Source organism: Leucoraja erinacea, chromosome 25 (assembly GCF_028641065.1).
Source record: "Leucoraja erinacea ecotype New England chromosome 25, Leri_hhj_1, whole genome shotgun sequence".
NCBI lineage: Eukaryota > Metazoa > Chordata > Chondrichthyes > Rajiformes > Rajidae > Leucoraja > Leucoraja erinaceus.
In genome coordinates this window covers 4,492,830-4,508,539 of record NC_073401.1, presented here as the reverse complement: position 1 = coordinate 4,508,539, position 15,710 = coordinate 4,492,830, and the positions used below count along the sequence as shown (strand labels likewise).

At 42.1% G+C, this 15,710-nt stretch overlaps 1 protein-coding gene across 1 annotated transcript in view; it reads left to right on the top strand.

The window, feature by feature from the left end:
- Window positions 1-15,710, top strand: part of fbxw8 (F-box and WD repeat domain containing 8) — a 151,019-nt gene that overhangs the window by 18,855 nt on the left and 116,454 nt on the right. The window contains exon 4 of the mRNA XM_055655595.1: window positions 6,609-6,697. Within this exon, the coding sequence (XP_055511570.1) occupies window positions 6,609-6,697 (89 nt within the window). The remainder of the gene's footprint in view (window positions 1-6,608; window positions 6,698-15,710) is intronic.

Genomic DNA, 15,710 nt, shown 5'->3' with positions numbered 1-15,710 from the left:
GAAACTGACGGAGGATTACTTTTTGTATGTGACGGCTGGTGGGGTGAAAGGTGAGGACTAGGGGGACTCGGCCCTTGTTGCGAGTGGGGGGATGGGGAGAGAGAGCAGTGTTGCGGGGTATGGAAGAGACCCTGGTGCGAGCCTCATTTATGGTGGAGGAGGGGAACCCCCGTTCCCTGAATAATGAGGACATTTGAGATGTCCTGGTGTGGAACGCCTCATCCGTGGAGCAGATGCGGCGTAGACGGAGGAATTGGGAGTAGGGGATGGAGTCCGTTCCCTCTTAAACACTGGGGGTAGGGGGTGATTGGAGGAAGGAGACGTGCCAAAACACTCTCGGCTGCCCTGCACCGCAGCCAGGACCGACCCAGGTCTCCGGCGCTGCAATCGCTGCCGAACCGCCACTGGACCATCCCCGTCCCCACCCGAGAGCCTCCACACGCCCGGGGGTGGTCAGAGACGTTGGGAGTCAGACGGGCGCGGTGCCCCCAGGCCCACAGCCAGCGCAAAACCCAGCTCACTCTGCCTATCCCGCCAGGTTAACCTACAGCCATGTCTGGATTGAGACGGGGCTGTAGGCGAGACAGGCAGTTGAGCTGCATTTAGCGCTGGATTGATCTGAAATTACCGTTCACAGAAGCCTCCGAAGCCTCGCGCGAGTGTGCGCATGCGCGCCCGGCCGCCAAGATATTCTGTCCGCGGTCCCCTCTATATTTTGGTTGCAATTTCCCTGCCCGACAGGTGTTGTCCGAGGATCGCTGGCCTTCCTTCCCACCTCCTCTGCCCCTTCCTCTCTCTCTCTCTCATACCCCCCCCCTCCACTCCCCTTATCCTGAGACCCCTCCTCTCCATCCCGCACTGATCCCCATTCCTGGCTCTAATCAGTCCTCACTGACATCCCCTGTGCTCCCCTCCCCCCCCCCCCCCCCCCCCCCCCCCCCCCATCTATTCATCCTGCACTGATCTCCCTAACCACCTCACATTGATTTCTCCTGCCACTCCCCATCAATCCTACACTGGTCCCCCAATTCATCCTGTACTGACCCCCCTTCCCATCCATCCTGCACTGCTCACACCCTTCAGCCTGCACTGCTCACCCCTTCATCCTGCACTGTTCCCTCCATCCATCCTGCACAGATTCCCCCCATTCAACCCCACTGACATCCCTCATAATTGTACCTACTCCAACCAACACTCACTAATTCCCCTGCCTCAATCCATCCAATCCACATCGATTGCCTTCTCAAGCTGCCCCCCCCCCCCCCCCCCCCCCCCCCCCCCCCCCCCCCCCCTACCACCACCATCTATCCATCGTGCACTGATTCATACACCCCCCCCCCCCTCCCCCTCCCAACCCTATTGTGCTGGAAATGTCTTCAGAGCTAACATTGACTATGTTTGATAATGGAATGCAATCAAATATGTTTTGATTCCCAATGTTATTATTTGTTGTAATCCATAAAGATGGATTAATTAAATTTTGAACATGTGAAACATTAAAATCGCAGTGTTCGATTGTCACCGACACGTTGTTACAGAATTCATTTTAATTGCAAATCAATGCTGTTAATATGGAGTATCAGTACTGTAGTTATTTAATGAGCACCATTCACAACTATACGTTGGATTTATCCATGTTTTACTTCTACAGTCAGTCATATACATCACAAATTTGGTCAGGAGATATTTCAGTTGAAATTTTAACGTTAATTCTGAAGTGGGAATGATGGTTAAAGCGTTTATCACAATTTTTTTTTAAATGGTGCTTACAAACTGGGTATCTTCATTGCCACATACATCTAATCTGAATGTCTGGTAATGTGGCGTCTTGACACCTTTAAATATATTACCAAACATTTGCTGCATTTATGTCCTTTTGGCCATCTCTTGTTAGTTAGTGTAATGTCAGATGGGTATAGTCAGTTTTGTCAGCTATTATCATAAAACGCCTTTAGAAAATTCCTTGCAACCTGTATATTTTGTTGTGGATAAATTATGTGGGAAGCGAGAGCGTTTCTGTACCAATAGCAATAACGACCCATGTTATGGCCATGTCATGATCATTTTCGGCCCTTCACAGAAAACATGCTTGCATCAATCTGTAGTGTGCATTGTTAAGCATATATGTTATCAAGGTCCAGGATTTATTGACACATGTTGATTATACGCTGAATAATCCAATCACATTTTTGTTTGGAAGTGGAAAGAAATAATAAAAATTGCATTAATTGCAATGTGTGAAAAAGAGTTGAGAAACCGTATTATAATTTTGCTGCATGTCATTGTGGTATATATCATGTCTTGATTGGATATGTTAGTTTGTGACTTTATTTTAAGCAGAAATAATATGTGAATGCTTCATTGAGCATAATTCCGACTGGTAACTACGCACTTCATCCGAGCACGCGTCATGCAAGCCATCTTAAATGACCACCTAAAATGTCATTTGGCAACCTAAAACTCTGCCAAGGTTTCCCGGCTGGCAACAGGGAAAAAAAGTTAAGCGAGAGCCCTGACATGTTCACAAATTGCTTCAGAGAACTGAGGCCAATTTTGGTGTGTCACAAGTGAACTGGCATAAAATGAACCTGTCTGAAGGTGGTCTGGGGTCTTGTTTGAAAATCATGCGCTGCATTAATTTGTTGTTAAACTGATCAGATGGGGAAGGCTTTTTCCACTTATGAGTGTTGTGGACAGCATATTTTCTAGTGCGCCGTCATTTCTGTAACTATGATGAAGCTGAGTTTATGCAGCTTTCAATCACACAGGTCTTTGATAGTACTTACTATTGTATGAAAATTTGATATAGAATTTATTTTACTGGCTACTTAGTGAGAAGATTAATTTATAATTTGGTATATATGCCACTTTTTTTTTTTTTAAATGACTATAATTGTTTTTGAAAACCAAAAACAACCTTCCCTCCAATTCTTCTTTGCATGCTGAACGTCCAGCCTCTTTTTTCTATCTGTAAATGGTGATGGACCTGTGCTTGCAAATTGTTGAAATTGGTGACAGCAGAGTTCAGAAATAGTCTACAATTTTTTTTCTCACATCCTATATATTAAAAAAATTATTTAACGTACAGGAAAATATGTTTGGCAGATGACCTCATTAATGCCAGTGCATGTGAGGAGGTTTCATAACTGCTGCTCACTCATGCAACAAAACAAAAACATCTTTTGTTGCTCAGTGAATCAAACTCTTGCGCAAAATATCACATGCATAATATTTACTAAGAATTTCATCTTGGCCACCAATTCTGCGCCTGCAACCACCACCCATTGTCACATAGAAACATAGCAAATAGGTGCAGGATTCGGCCCTTCGAGCCAGCATCACCATTCAATATGATCATGGCTGGTCATCCAAAATCAGTACCCCGTTCCCACTTTTTCCCTCGTATACCTTGATTCTGTTAAATCTAGAACTAAATCTAACCAGAGGCGCCCAAAGATTGTGGATAATTGAGTATTTCTTTGCACATTTTATCACTGCCTGCTGTAGTAAATAAGAATAAAAACAGATGAACGCAGTTGGATGCTCAGTAAATTCATTAGAATTCACTAATGTTTTTGTTCTGAATTACTGTTGATGGTCTTAATGTTGGGGGTGCCCGATTTGTCCATAAATGTCATTATCATATATTTTTTATGGAAGTTGCAGATTTATATATTGCACTCCATCAACACTCATTCTTGATCTCACTGCATCAATATACCAGTGAAATGGCCAGTTGCAAGTTTAATTTGGTATAGAAGCTGAACAGTTTGTATACTTGAAATATCGTCTATGTATTTCATAATGGTTTCTTTCCCGTATAAATTGCCCAAGTGATACGTAAATTAGCAGCGCCATGATATTGATTCATATTTTACATTGTTGCATAAATTGCAGGACTTTAGGTATGAAGAGAGATTCAATGTGCCGAAATTGTTTTCCCTGGAGTGAAGACAGTTGAGGGGTGACTTGATAGAAATTATTAAAATAATAAGTACAGATAGTTAGAATCTTTTTTTTAAGTTAAGGTTATCGAAAACAAGTGGGCATAAATTTAAGGTGATGAAAACGAGGTTTACAAAGAATTTGAGGGGAAGGTTTTTTTACACAAAATGGCTGATAATAATAATAATAATAATAATAATAATAATAATAATAATAAATTTTATTTATGGGCGCCTTACAGAATTTAGCAAGAGTAAAAAACATATAATCGGAGTAAAATAAATAATAAAGACATCACCAATACACAAATTAAAGACAGAATTCGAACCAAAGACAAAAAAAATCAAAAACACAATGTGAAGAGAGAGCAGCGGCAGCTAAACCGCGCCAGCGTACACTCTCCCTTCCGACAGCCATCTTGGACACAAACTAAAATAATCACTTGCACACAAAAATCATCCCCCCACAATGGTTACGACTGTGGGGGAAGGCACAATGTCCAGTCCCCATCCCCAGTTCTCCCAAAGTCAGGCCTATTGAGGCCTCCGCTATTGCCTCTACGGAGGCCCGATGTTCCTGGCCGTTCTCGCCGGGTGCTGTTGCCCCGGCGTCGGGAGAGTCCTCTCAGCGGCTGGGCCACCTGGAACGGCCGCTTCCTTACCGGAGACCGCGGCTTCCGAAGCCAACAAGGCCGCGCCGGTTTGGAGCTCCCAGGCTCCCGATGTTGAAGTCGGCGCCGCCCGCTCCGCTCCGCAGACCCGCAGCCCGGAGGTGTTGAACTCGGCGGTCACAGCTCACAAGCTCCAGCGCGTCGATCCAGCACGGCGACCCAGGCAAGGCATCGCCCGCTCGTCTCCGCGATAGCGCTCCAGCGCTGTGCTGCCACCGAAGCCGAGGTGCTGGGCAGTCCCCGCCAGGAAACGGCGCTCCACGCCCGCTGGTAGGCCACGAGGACGGGTCGACGGGGCAGCCCGGAGAAATAGCTGCCTCACCGACCAGGTAGGGACCTAGAAATATAGTTACCCCCTTCCCCCCACATTAAAAAGTCTATTTCTCCCACAAACAAAACACAGGACTCACTAGAACTACAAAAAAAAAGTGAATTAAACGGACGGCTGTTGGTTAGCGACCGTTCCCCAAGATGGCTCCACCTCCATCCTCCTCTGATGCCTGAGACCCATTGCCAGAGGAGGTGTAGGAATCAGATACTATCACTACATTTAAAATATATACTTCCAGGCACTTGATTAGGTAATGCATAGAAGGATATGGACCAGTGTAGATCGGCAAAAAGGTTAGCATGGATTTGGAGGGCCAAAGGGCCCACTTCTGTGTTGCACAACAACTGACTATTACAGTACTTGTGTAGTTTTAGTTTAGAGATACAGCAAGGAAACAGGCCCGTTGGCCCACCGAGTCCACGCCGACCAGCAACGTTATCCTACACAAACCATGACAATTTACAATTATACCAAGCCAATTAGCCTACACACCTGTACATCTTTGCAGTGTGGGAGGCAACTGGAGAATCCAGAGTAGAGCCACGCAGGTCAAGGGAAGAACATACAAACTCCGTACAGACAGCACCCGTAGTCAGGATCGAACCTGGGTCTCTGGTGCAGTAAGGTAGTAACTCATCCGCTGTGCCACTGTGCCGCTCTCACACGATAAATAGAGCACCTATCGGTATAAGAGGATCAAAAATGAATAATGTGGTAATCTTTGCATTTTTTAAATTAGTACAGGAATTTTTGACGTGTGATTATATTTTCAGGCAATTTCTCTCTTTACAGCAATTTTGTATTCAGACTGGCCAGTTAAATATGTAGGAGTTGATAACGAAAGGATGCAAACAGTGAAACTAGCAGACGACTAGGATGGGGGAGGGACGGAGAGAGAGGAAATGCAAGGGTTATAAAAATGAGTGAGATCAATATTCATACCGCTACAAAGACAAATACACCTAATCCACTCCATTGTTTACCTCCAGAGCGTTACCTAAATAAACCACCATCACTGCTGAAAATATTATTATGTAGCATTTAACCATAAACATTATTTTTACACTGCCAGCCCCCCTTGATTTTCCATGACCAACAAAATGATTTTGAAGCATCATGCTTTGTTATCAGACGTCTGAGATGGTGGTCTATTTAAACAGTATTATGTCAATGATGACAGAAAGGTTTGGATTAGGTTACTGTGTATATTATTGTCTTCTGCCACTATCGGAGGTGGACCTTTTTGTCTCTCTGCCACTGCATGCTAATTGTTTTTAGCCTTTTTACCTTCCACCTCTCCTGGACTCTGGAAACATATTGAACATGTTTGTAACATGCCTTCTGCCACAAATGTTTAATATCAAGTGTTCCAATTTTTCTCTTTACAGTAATTTTGTATCCAGACTGGACCATTAAATATAATATCTTGTCAGCATAGTCAAGGCAGTAGATTTTCTTCTTTGGCTGGTGTGCTTGAGGAGACCAAACCACATTTTTTGCTCTCAGTACTTTTGTATGGATTACATTTGCACACATAAATCCCATTTTTGGTGACTATTTTAATTTGTTTAAATCCAAAATTTCTTGCAAAAGAAAAATTTGTTAAATATGATTAAATTCAAACTTTTTTGATGTTTCATAAGACCTTTTAATTTCCAACAGAATCGTATTGGTGATGCAAGCCAGTTACATTATGATGTTGGAGGAATATTATGCGATGTTCATTCATGCAATGAAATGGTAGTTTCTGGGTAAGAAAAAATCTATTTGAATGGTGTTGTGGTAGAATTAAAGAATTGCATGTTAAATAGTAGCTAACAGGCCAAAATGTAATCGAGGGGTGGGAACCAAATATATTTGATGTTAAAAGTGCTTCTGAATTCTTTGATTTTTAAATTTTATTTTAAGTTGTATGAATGATAAAATGCATGTGATTTCTTTTGCAATTTGTTTGTAGTTTATTTTCTATGGTAGATGTTATCGCTGAGTAAATACAATGCTGGTGAATTATCCCTCTTAAAGTACGGAAATTTGAAAATCTTTAACTAATAGGAAATTGAGTTATTGTATCTCTGTTTGTTGTTGCGTGCTCTGTTTATCAGCTTCAGTTTTACATTTAATAATAAGGTCCAATCAGTATTATGAAAGAACTACAGTTACTATTGAAAACGTGAAATTATCAATGTACAAATCAAAATGTGTTCCTAGATGTTAACAGTGAAACGACAGTCACATGTTGTTGAATTTTCAATATACTTTATGCAATTTGGCATGCAGATGAAATTGCTTTTTATATTATACTAGGCTAAGTGGTACCCGTTGGGTCCCATGTTCACGTGGGAGGCCTGGTCCCCAATGCAATATTCCACCTCTCCACCAATTCCAAATTGGTGGCAATAATCTGGGCAAGGGGGGGGGGGGGGGGGAGGGGGGGGGGGAGTAATCTGGAGTACTAGTATGAGTGTTGTGGGTCGAAGGGACTGGTTTCCAGAGGGCTAGTATGGACATTGTGGGCCGAATGGTCACTCAGGCCTGGTGGGCTGGCAGCTCAGTCACTCAGGCCTGGTGGGCTGGCAGCTCAGTCACTCAGGCCTGGTGGGCTGGCAGCTCAGTCACTCAGGCCTGATGGGCTGGCAGCTCAGTCACTTAGGGCTGGTGGGCTGGCAGATCAGTCACTGAGGGCTGGTGGGCTGGCAGTTCACTCATGGCTATTCCTTGAAATTCCATTTCAAGCAGAGTGCAGGCCACCAAATTCAGTTTCATAGCATTTCGAGCAGAGTGCAGGCCACCAGATTCAGTTTCATAGCATTTCAAGCAGAGTGCAGGTCACCAAATTCAGTTTCATAGCATTTCAAGCAGAGTGCAGGCCACCAAATTCAGTTTCATAGCATTTCAAGCAGAGTGCAGGCCACCAAATTCAGTTTCATTGCATTTCAAGCAAAGTGCAGGCCACCAAATTCCATTTCATTGCATTTCTAGCAGAATGCAGGCCACCAAATTGCCAAACGACTAATTGCATTGAAGGCATCATTAAAGGCTAACAAATCATTTAGTGCAAGTACATTGCAGACTCACAGTTCATTTGATTTATATCTTAGAATCACAGTTCTGGACTCTCCCTCACGATCTTCCAAAATGACTGACTCACAACCAGGCATTCGGGGTTTTATAGTCCTGCCCCCCCCCCTCCCCCGGAAGGGGCGTTACTTTAATTGTGGTGATTGACAGGTGAGAGGACCAATCAGCTGATCACAAGATATATATTTTTAAACATTCATAACTTTTGGATTTTTCATCGATTGGAAAAATCATCGGGGGTGCCTCAGCGGAGGAGGACTGCAAGTAAGATGGCCAAAAATCAGAGCGATATATGGTAGCATTTTTTCAAAAATCAATGTACAGTGCAGACAGGAAATGGTCAAGATGAGACTTTTAGTTAGATAGATACTTTTAAAAACTCCAATCACTGGAATCTTTCGCCCCTTGATATCCATCGACTAAAGTTTTATCAAGGGTCCTTTTTGCATCACTCAGTCAAATTTTGCTTTAGTGTCAAGGCAGCTAATCAAGCTCTTCCAGGTTTGTTCTGACCAGTGTTGTAATGAGATCAGGATCTGAGTAGTCATAGCAAATTCCAAATTCAGCTTTGGTGAGCAGATTATAGTTAGATAAATGTTGCCCGGTAACTATATTGATGACACTTTCCATTACTTTTTGGTAACCCGGATTGCTCTAGAACATGAGACTTTAGTGTTATAACCAAGAGGTTGTCTGGTCTTACGGTCTTTGTTGCATCTAGTGCTTTCAGCTGCCTCTTGATATACAGAGTGAATTGAATTGGCTGAAGTTTGAATACTAATATTAATGGGACCTCAGGACGAAGCTGGGTTGGATTGCCCATTTGGCAGTTCCTATTGAACATGATTGTGAATAATTGAACTTAGCTTTTGTTTCTCACATGCTGGGCCTTTCCAAGAATGATGATGGGGATGTCCTTGTATCCTCTTCAGATTACAGAGCTTTAATGTGATTGGTTGTGGATTGCTTAATTCTGCTTATTGCAAGCTGTTTTCGCTCAGCAATCATGCACTAAAATATCAGCCTACATTTTGCATATTTCTCTTGATTAGTTGGGAGATTGGTTCTTAATATTTTATGTGGTATTTGTGCATTAGTAATTAGATATAATCGACCATCATGCACTGAGGGGAAAAAAAGTTGATTACAAAAGTTGAAAAGTTGTTCATTCTAGGTTACATAGGGCCCAGTCGTATGTGAGTTAAACGCGTCTATAGGTGAAAAAGTTTGAACACGCAGGGATCTCCTCAGATTTAAAGCGATGTTGTGGCATTTTGGGTGAGGAAAGCCTAAATAATAAACTAAACAATGTTACAAAGAAATACCTATCTTTTGAATTGTTGGCAATTATTTTCACTTGAGCTCTGATTTAAGCAAGCAATAATTCTTTATTAAATAAGAGAATTGCTTCATAACAAAACATGTCAAGGCTGAAGTTATATTGTCTGGCATAATTGCTAATTTATATTGATTAAATGTTACGTTAAAAAAAATTGTTGTCTAAATCATATTAAAAATCATCATGGATGGAAATGCAGTAGGGAAAATGGTGTTAAATGAAAGCACAATGAATGTTGTCCTGAATATTAGATGCTTTGTTTTAATAAGCAGCAACAAAATAATTTAAACAAGTATGGTCAGGTTTCTAGTTCTTTTTAAATCTTTATTTAATTTAGTTTAATTCAGTAAACAAATGCCTTCTGTGATCTTAGACTGATTGTTTTGTTCTTAAATACCATTCATGCATCAGGAAGGAGTAAATATTAAGAGACTAAATATGATTTTGAGATATTAAGTAGCTAGAATTTAGCCGAGAATACTGAGCAAATTGGAGCCTGCTACTTTAGACGTTAGATATACACCACAGAAACAAGCCCTTCGGCCCACCGAGTGTGCCACCAGTGATCTCCCAGTACATTAGCACTATTATATGCGCTAGGGACAATTTTCAACTTTAACATAGCCAACTAACCTACAAGAGTGTACGTCTTTGGAGTGTCACGGGAAACTGGGGTCCCCGGAGAAAACCCACATGGTCACAGGGAGAATGTACAAACTCCGTTCAGGCATTACCTGTAGATAGGTTCGAACCTGGTCTCTGGCACTGTAAAAGGCAGCAACTCTACCGCTGCACCACTGTGCCACTCTTAATAACCAGGAATGAAATGGGTGGGAATGTATTTTTCTTTTCTGTCTCAGAATGTTATTTCTCATCACTTTTATTAGGATATAGGGTCAGATAGTTTAGATAGGGTTTTTGCCTGTTTCCCAATACCTCCTTCGGTTACCACATAATTGTAGTACGTTTTCTGCAGCCAGAATTACTCGCACAACGTTGATAGTTCCATACTTCAAGGCTTTACTGATGTATGAACACCTTTGTTAATTCAAATGTGTTGCAGAACTGAGCACCATATGGGACTGATCAGCACATATGAAGGTATTCACAAATTTTGAAATGCTTGTCTGTCAGATGCATCATTATGCAGACATACATTTTTGAAAGCTGACCTTGTGGTGATGTGGTTGCCCTATTTGAAGTTCATGACCATAATAAAAGTATTATATTACAATGTTAAAACTAAGCTTGTATGACCCGTCATTTTTTATTAATGCATTGCAAGTGTTTGCTGTGCAGGGAATGACAGCACCATGCTACTAATAAACTTTTAGGATATTTGTTTGATCGGTGATAATGTTTAAATTGCACTTTTGTTTTCTATGTTGATTATTTTTGTTGACTTATTTCTAATTAATTTGAATGTTGGAAATAAATCCTCACTTTTTATTATCTTCGTAAATTAGTTTAGAATATTATAACTTTTACTAGAATGTAGAAGGTAGTTATAAAACGCTTCCCTAATATGTACAACTTCATCAATTTACTACATTTAAACGGACTGAATTTGGTGGAAGGAACTTTGGGATATTCTGAAAGTGATATGATGCATAAATGTGAATCTATTTTTCTAACTCGGACATAAAACGTGCGAGAACCTTATGTTGACATTTTTATACAGTAAACATGCTTGTGTTCAGTATTATCTAAGGTTGTGGTTTGTCTGTGCTTTAAAATATTAACGCCTCATTCTCAAAGTATTCGAAATATGGCATTGAATTGGGGGGGGGGGGGGGGGTGGTGGTGGTGGTGACAGAGTACTGATCTTACTGTCCTTAAGCAGGAAGGAAATGTACAACATAACACTTTTTGTCTAATTTATTGGCTAGGCATGAAATGTAATTTATCTTTGAAATGGTAGTTTCAATTGGCATTCAAGCAGGTGTACTGCAACGAGTCAAAGAGGAGAGAGAAAAAACTGAACAATAAGCTATACAGCCAGCCTGTTGCGGAGAAAAAGATTGATTTTATTATTTGCCTGGTAACAGAATACTTGACAGCGGGTGGGAACAGAACACTTGTTAAAATTTTAAAAATCACCATGTGCATATCTTTTGCCAAGATCCTCCTGGTTTGTTGCTGCTCATGGACTTCACCAGTGCAAACCTTCTCAGATTTCCCAGTACACTGCCCATTCAACGTCCCCTTCACAAACATCTTGGAATAGGTATAAATTGGAAGCGTTGACCCACAGCTCAAAACTGAGCATCCACGAGGTAGCATGGTTTCCCCACAGCATCAGAGATGCAGTCCACTACTGTTGCCAGTGTTGTTACCTCTGAGTTTTGAAGCCTACTTGAAGAATATGCCAGAAGCATTGGCAGCATTTTATTAAAAATGAAGTTCCAGTAAAACCTCAATAAACCTATTAAATAGCAAGAACTCCGTGCCATAGAACTAACGGATCGTAAAACCAATAAATCAGGATAAAGCTCTGAAGTCCTTCCACTTGCAGTAATGAATGGAAGAAGATAATCAAAGAAATAACACAAAGTGTCTTCACAAATACACTCATTCTCAGTCATGGTGGATATTCCAGTGGAAAACAGTGCAGAACTTGCAAATGAGTGTAAAGGGTCGAGTGGAAGATCCATTTTTGTCATCTTGTGAAGTACCCAACACGGTTGAAGAAGGACATTAATTCATTGCACGATATGTTGGAAAACATGATTATATTCTGATTGCAGTGTTAAAGACTGCTCCAGACTTATTGGTGCCTTATATCAGGGAGTCGCAGTGGCAGTATAACACTGCCATTTATTTGACACTATAATTTAACAGCAATAAGCAAATTGCCGGAGGGGCGGCGAGAATGAAGGGGAGCCCAGCGGGGAGGGATGCTGGGGAGTGGGAGGGGGGGTGGTGGCTTGCTGCAACATGTGGCAGGCAGTAGATAAGACTGTTAGGTGAATGTTTATAAGTGTCGGCATCAAAACATTTTATTGACACTTGTGTGCTCCATAGGTGAGATCTGCTAGATGATTTTACTGGGATGTATGCAAAAGAAAGCATTTCACCATACCTAGGTCTGTCTGTCTGTCTGTCTGTCTGTCTGTCTGTCTATCTATCTATCTATCTCTAAAACTCTCATCTTGTCCTCTTCCCGTTTGCGTTGTTTTAAAATTTGCGCAAAAACGGTACCCAATATCGCTAGGATATATCGCCACCTTACTCACCGTCCTCCTCTGCTCCAAGTGCACCAAATTTTGTTCTGATTACAAAAGTTATGAAGGTTTAACAATCGTGAGATCAGCATATTGATCTTCTTGCCTGAAGGTAACGCCCATTCCGGCACCCGTTGTCAATCACCGGGGTGAGGAGAATAAAACCCCGGAGGCGGGGCTGAGTCCAGAACCCGTGAGAGAGCTTAGCTGCCCAGCCCGAGAGCCGCCAAGCCCACGAGCCGCGGAGCCCGCGAGCCGCCCAGCCTCGCGGCCTGAGAGCCCCCACAACCCCTTCCCACTCCCACACATCCCCCCCACCCCCACTCCTCCCTCCTACACTACCCTGCCCACACACACCCCTCCTCACCTCCCACCCCACACCCTCTTGCCTCCCTCCCCTCCCCACCCCTCCCACACATGAAGAGGAGGGGAGGGGGTACTGGGGGATGAGGGGAGCTGTGCCTGCACAGTTCGGGGCTATGGGTGAGTGGTGGAATATTGCGTTGGGGAATGGGTTGTGTTGGGGGACCAGGCCTCCCGTGTGACTGGGGTCCAATAGGTCCCACTTAGTCTAGTGTGACAATAAAATGTAATTGAATCACTGAAAATTCACCACTTGCAGGAATCCGATCTAGCTCATGTGAAAGCACTTTTTATAATTGGAGCCAGTGGACCAAGTCTCCAAATCTACTGGAGTTCTTTGATTGTTTTTCCGCTGATTCTATGGTGTATAACTTGCCTCTAATACCTTAAGCCTTTTCACCAAGAGGCAAGAGTGTTTTATTGTCACATATTCAGAAACAGAATAATTAAATTTGTGCTAGTAGCAGCCCATTGATATGCAAGCATACTACTCTATAAACAGCATAATAAACAACAAAAAGAAGTGCAGTGCACAAAAAAACATTAGTACAAATACAAAACAATGCCCCCCTAGTCAATGTCGTTTGGAGCTTAGTTGGTGGAAATACTGTTTAATAGCCTGATGGTTGTTGGAAAGAAGCTGCTGCTGAACCCGGACATTATAGTTTTCAGACTCCTATACCTTGTTCCTGGTGGCAGGAGTGAATGAGGGTGCAGCCAGGGTGGAGTGAGTCCCGGATGATGTTGGGTGCCTATTTGAGGCAGCAACTCCTGTAGATCCCTTCGATGGTGGAGATGTCAGTACCATGATGGACTGAACAGTGTTTGCTACATTTTGCAGACTTGTTTGTTCCTGGGCATTCAAGTTGCCAAACCAGGCAGTGATGCAACCAATCGATATGCTCTCTACTGTACACCTGTAGATGTTCAGGAGAGTATTCCTCAACATGACAAACCTCCTAAATCTTTGAAGGAAGTAGAGGCATTGATGGGCTTTCTTTATGATTGCAACAATGTGCTGGATCCAGGACAGATCTTTAGAGATATGCATGGCCAAGAATTTGAAGATTTTAGCTCCCATCAACTGTCCCATCAAGAAGGTATAAGTCCAGAGGATGATGGAATGCTTTCCACTTTGTACGAACCTAAAGGACTTGCAATGAAGCTCGACAACATTCAGGCAACAAAGGCTGACACCCCATTCACTGCCATACCATTGATCTACAGATGTACTGCATTTTTAATCAGCACCTCCCAAACTATATATCCATACCTCAGGGCGGCAACCAACATAATCAATGACTTGTCCCATCCTGGTTATTCCAACTTTTCCTTGATCCCATCCGGCAGAAGATACAGAAGCATAAAAACATACACCACCAGACTCGGGAACAGCTTCTTTCCTCTATTACCAGAATTATTCTTCTGAACAGTTTTTCCCATAAACTAGAGTACTGTCCAAATCACCTGTACCCCATTGGGGACATTGAAGTTTGCATATGGAACTGATGCATTGCGAGGCTAACTATATTCTGCACTCCATATCTTCCAATTTGCTCTATCTATTGTACTTGAGTTTGACTTGATTGTACCTATGTATGCTATATCTGATCTGTTTGGATCGATGCTATTCACTGTATCTCGGTACATGTGACAATAATAAACCTAAACCTAAACTACCATCAAATTTACCTCCAAGCCTTTTAGTTTAGTTTTAGATAAAAAGCCTGTAGCCTGTCGAATCTGCACTGACCAGCAATCGCCCATGCACTAGTTCTATCCTACATACAAGAGACAATATACAGAAGATAATTAATCTACAAACCTGCATGTCTTGGAACCAGCATCTGCAGTTCCTCCCTACACGCTCTGCTACCTTAGATTAATTTGCTTTACTTGGCAGGAACCAGGATTCACAATTGGACATCTTGCATCTGTTTGACCTCTGTTGGTGTGCTATCGGTGATGCCTATGGTGATTGGTACACTCTCTCTTCTCATTTTGAGTATTGCATAAATTGAAAACAAGGTAGTTTTTGACAGTTGAGAGGACATTTTACAAGACATTTATTTACCTCAGCCAATTACAATAAACTTTTGGTCCAAGGCCTGGAACTATCTGGAATTTGGCATAATTAACAACCTCCGAAGCACAAAGGAGTGTGAAATATGAGAAAGATTTCTACTGTACTACCAAGTGGTGGCTTTTCCAACATCAGTTAAATAGGCACGAAGTGCTGGAGTAACTAAGGCTGAGTCGCGCTGAGTTCCTCCAGCATCTTGTGTCTATCTTCAGTGTATACCAGCATCTGCAGTTCCATCCTACATATCAGTTAAAGAGAGACGCCTTTAACTTTCAGTTTCCTGACTTGAGAGTTCTTGATGCAGATAATAGAGGTGTGACTTAATATTGATCCATTCCCAGCACAGACATCTACCAGTCATGACAAGCTCACGACTGATACTGAAATTCATCTGAGATTTGAAGATGAGTTCTTCAAATGATTAATCTTTGATCTGAGCCAATATTGCCAAAGCTGGTGGACTAATTTTATTGGATGAAGTGGATCACATTGATCGATTAGATTCAAATCTCTATCAACAGTCACACACAAAGTTAACAGGAGTGAAAAATTCAAATTTTAGATCATTTTGAAGTCTTTAAAATAAATAATGCCATTCAACCTTTAACCAATTAAATTCTACCATGGTGGGTCCACATCTTGAGTATTGTGTACAGTTTTGGTCTCCTAATTTGAGG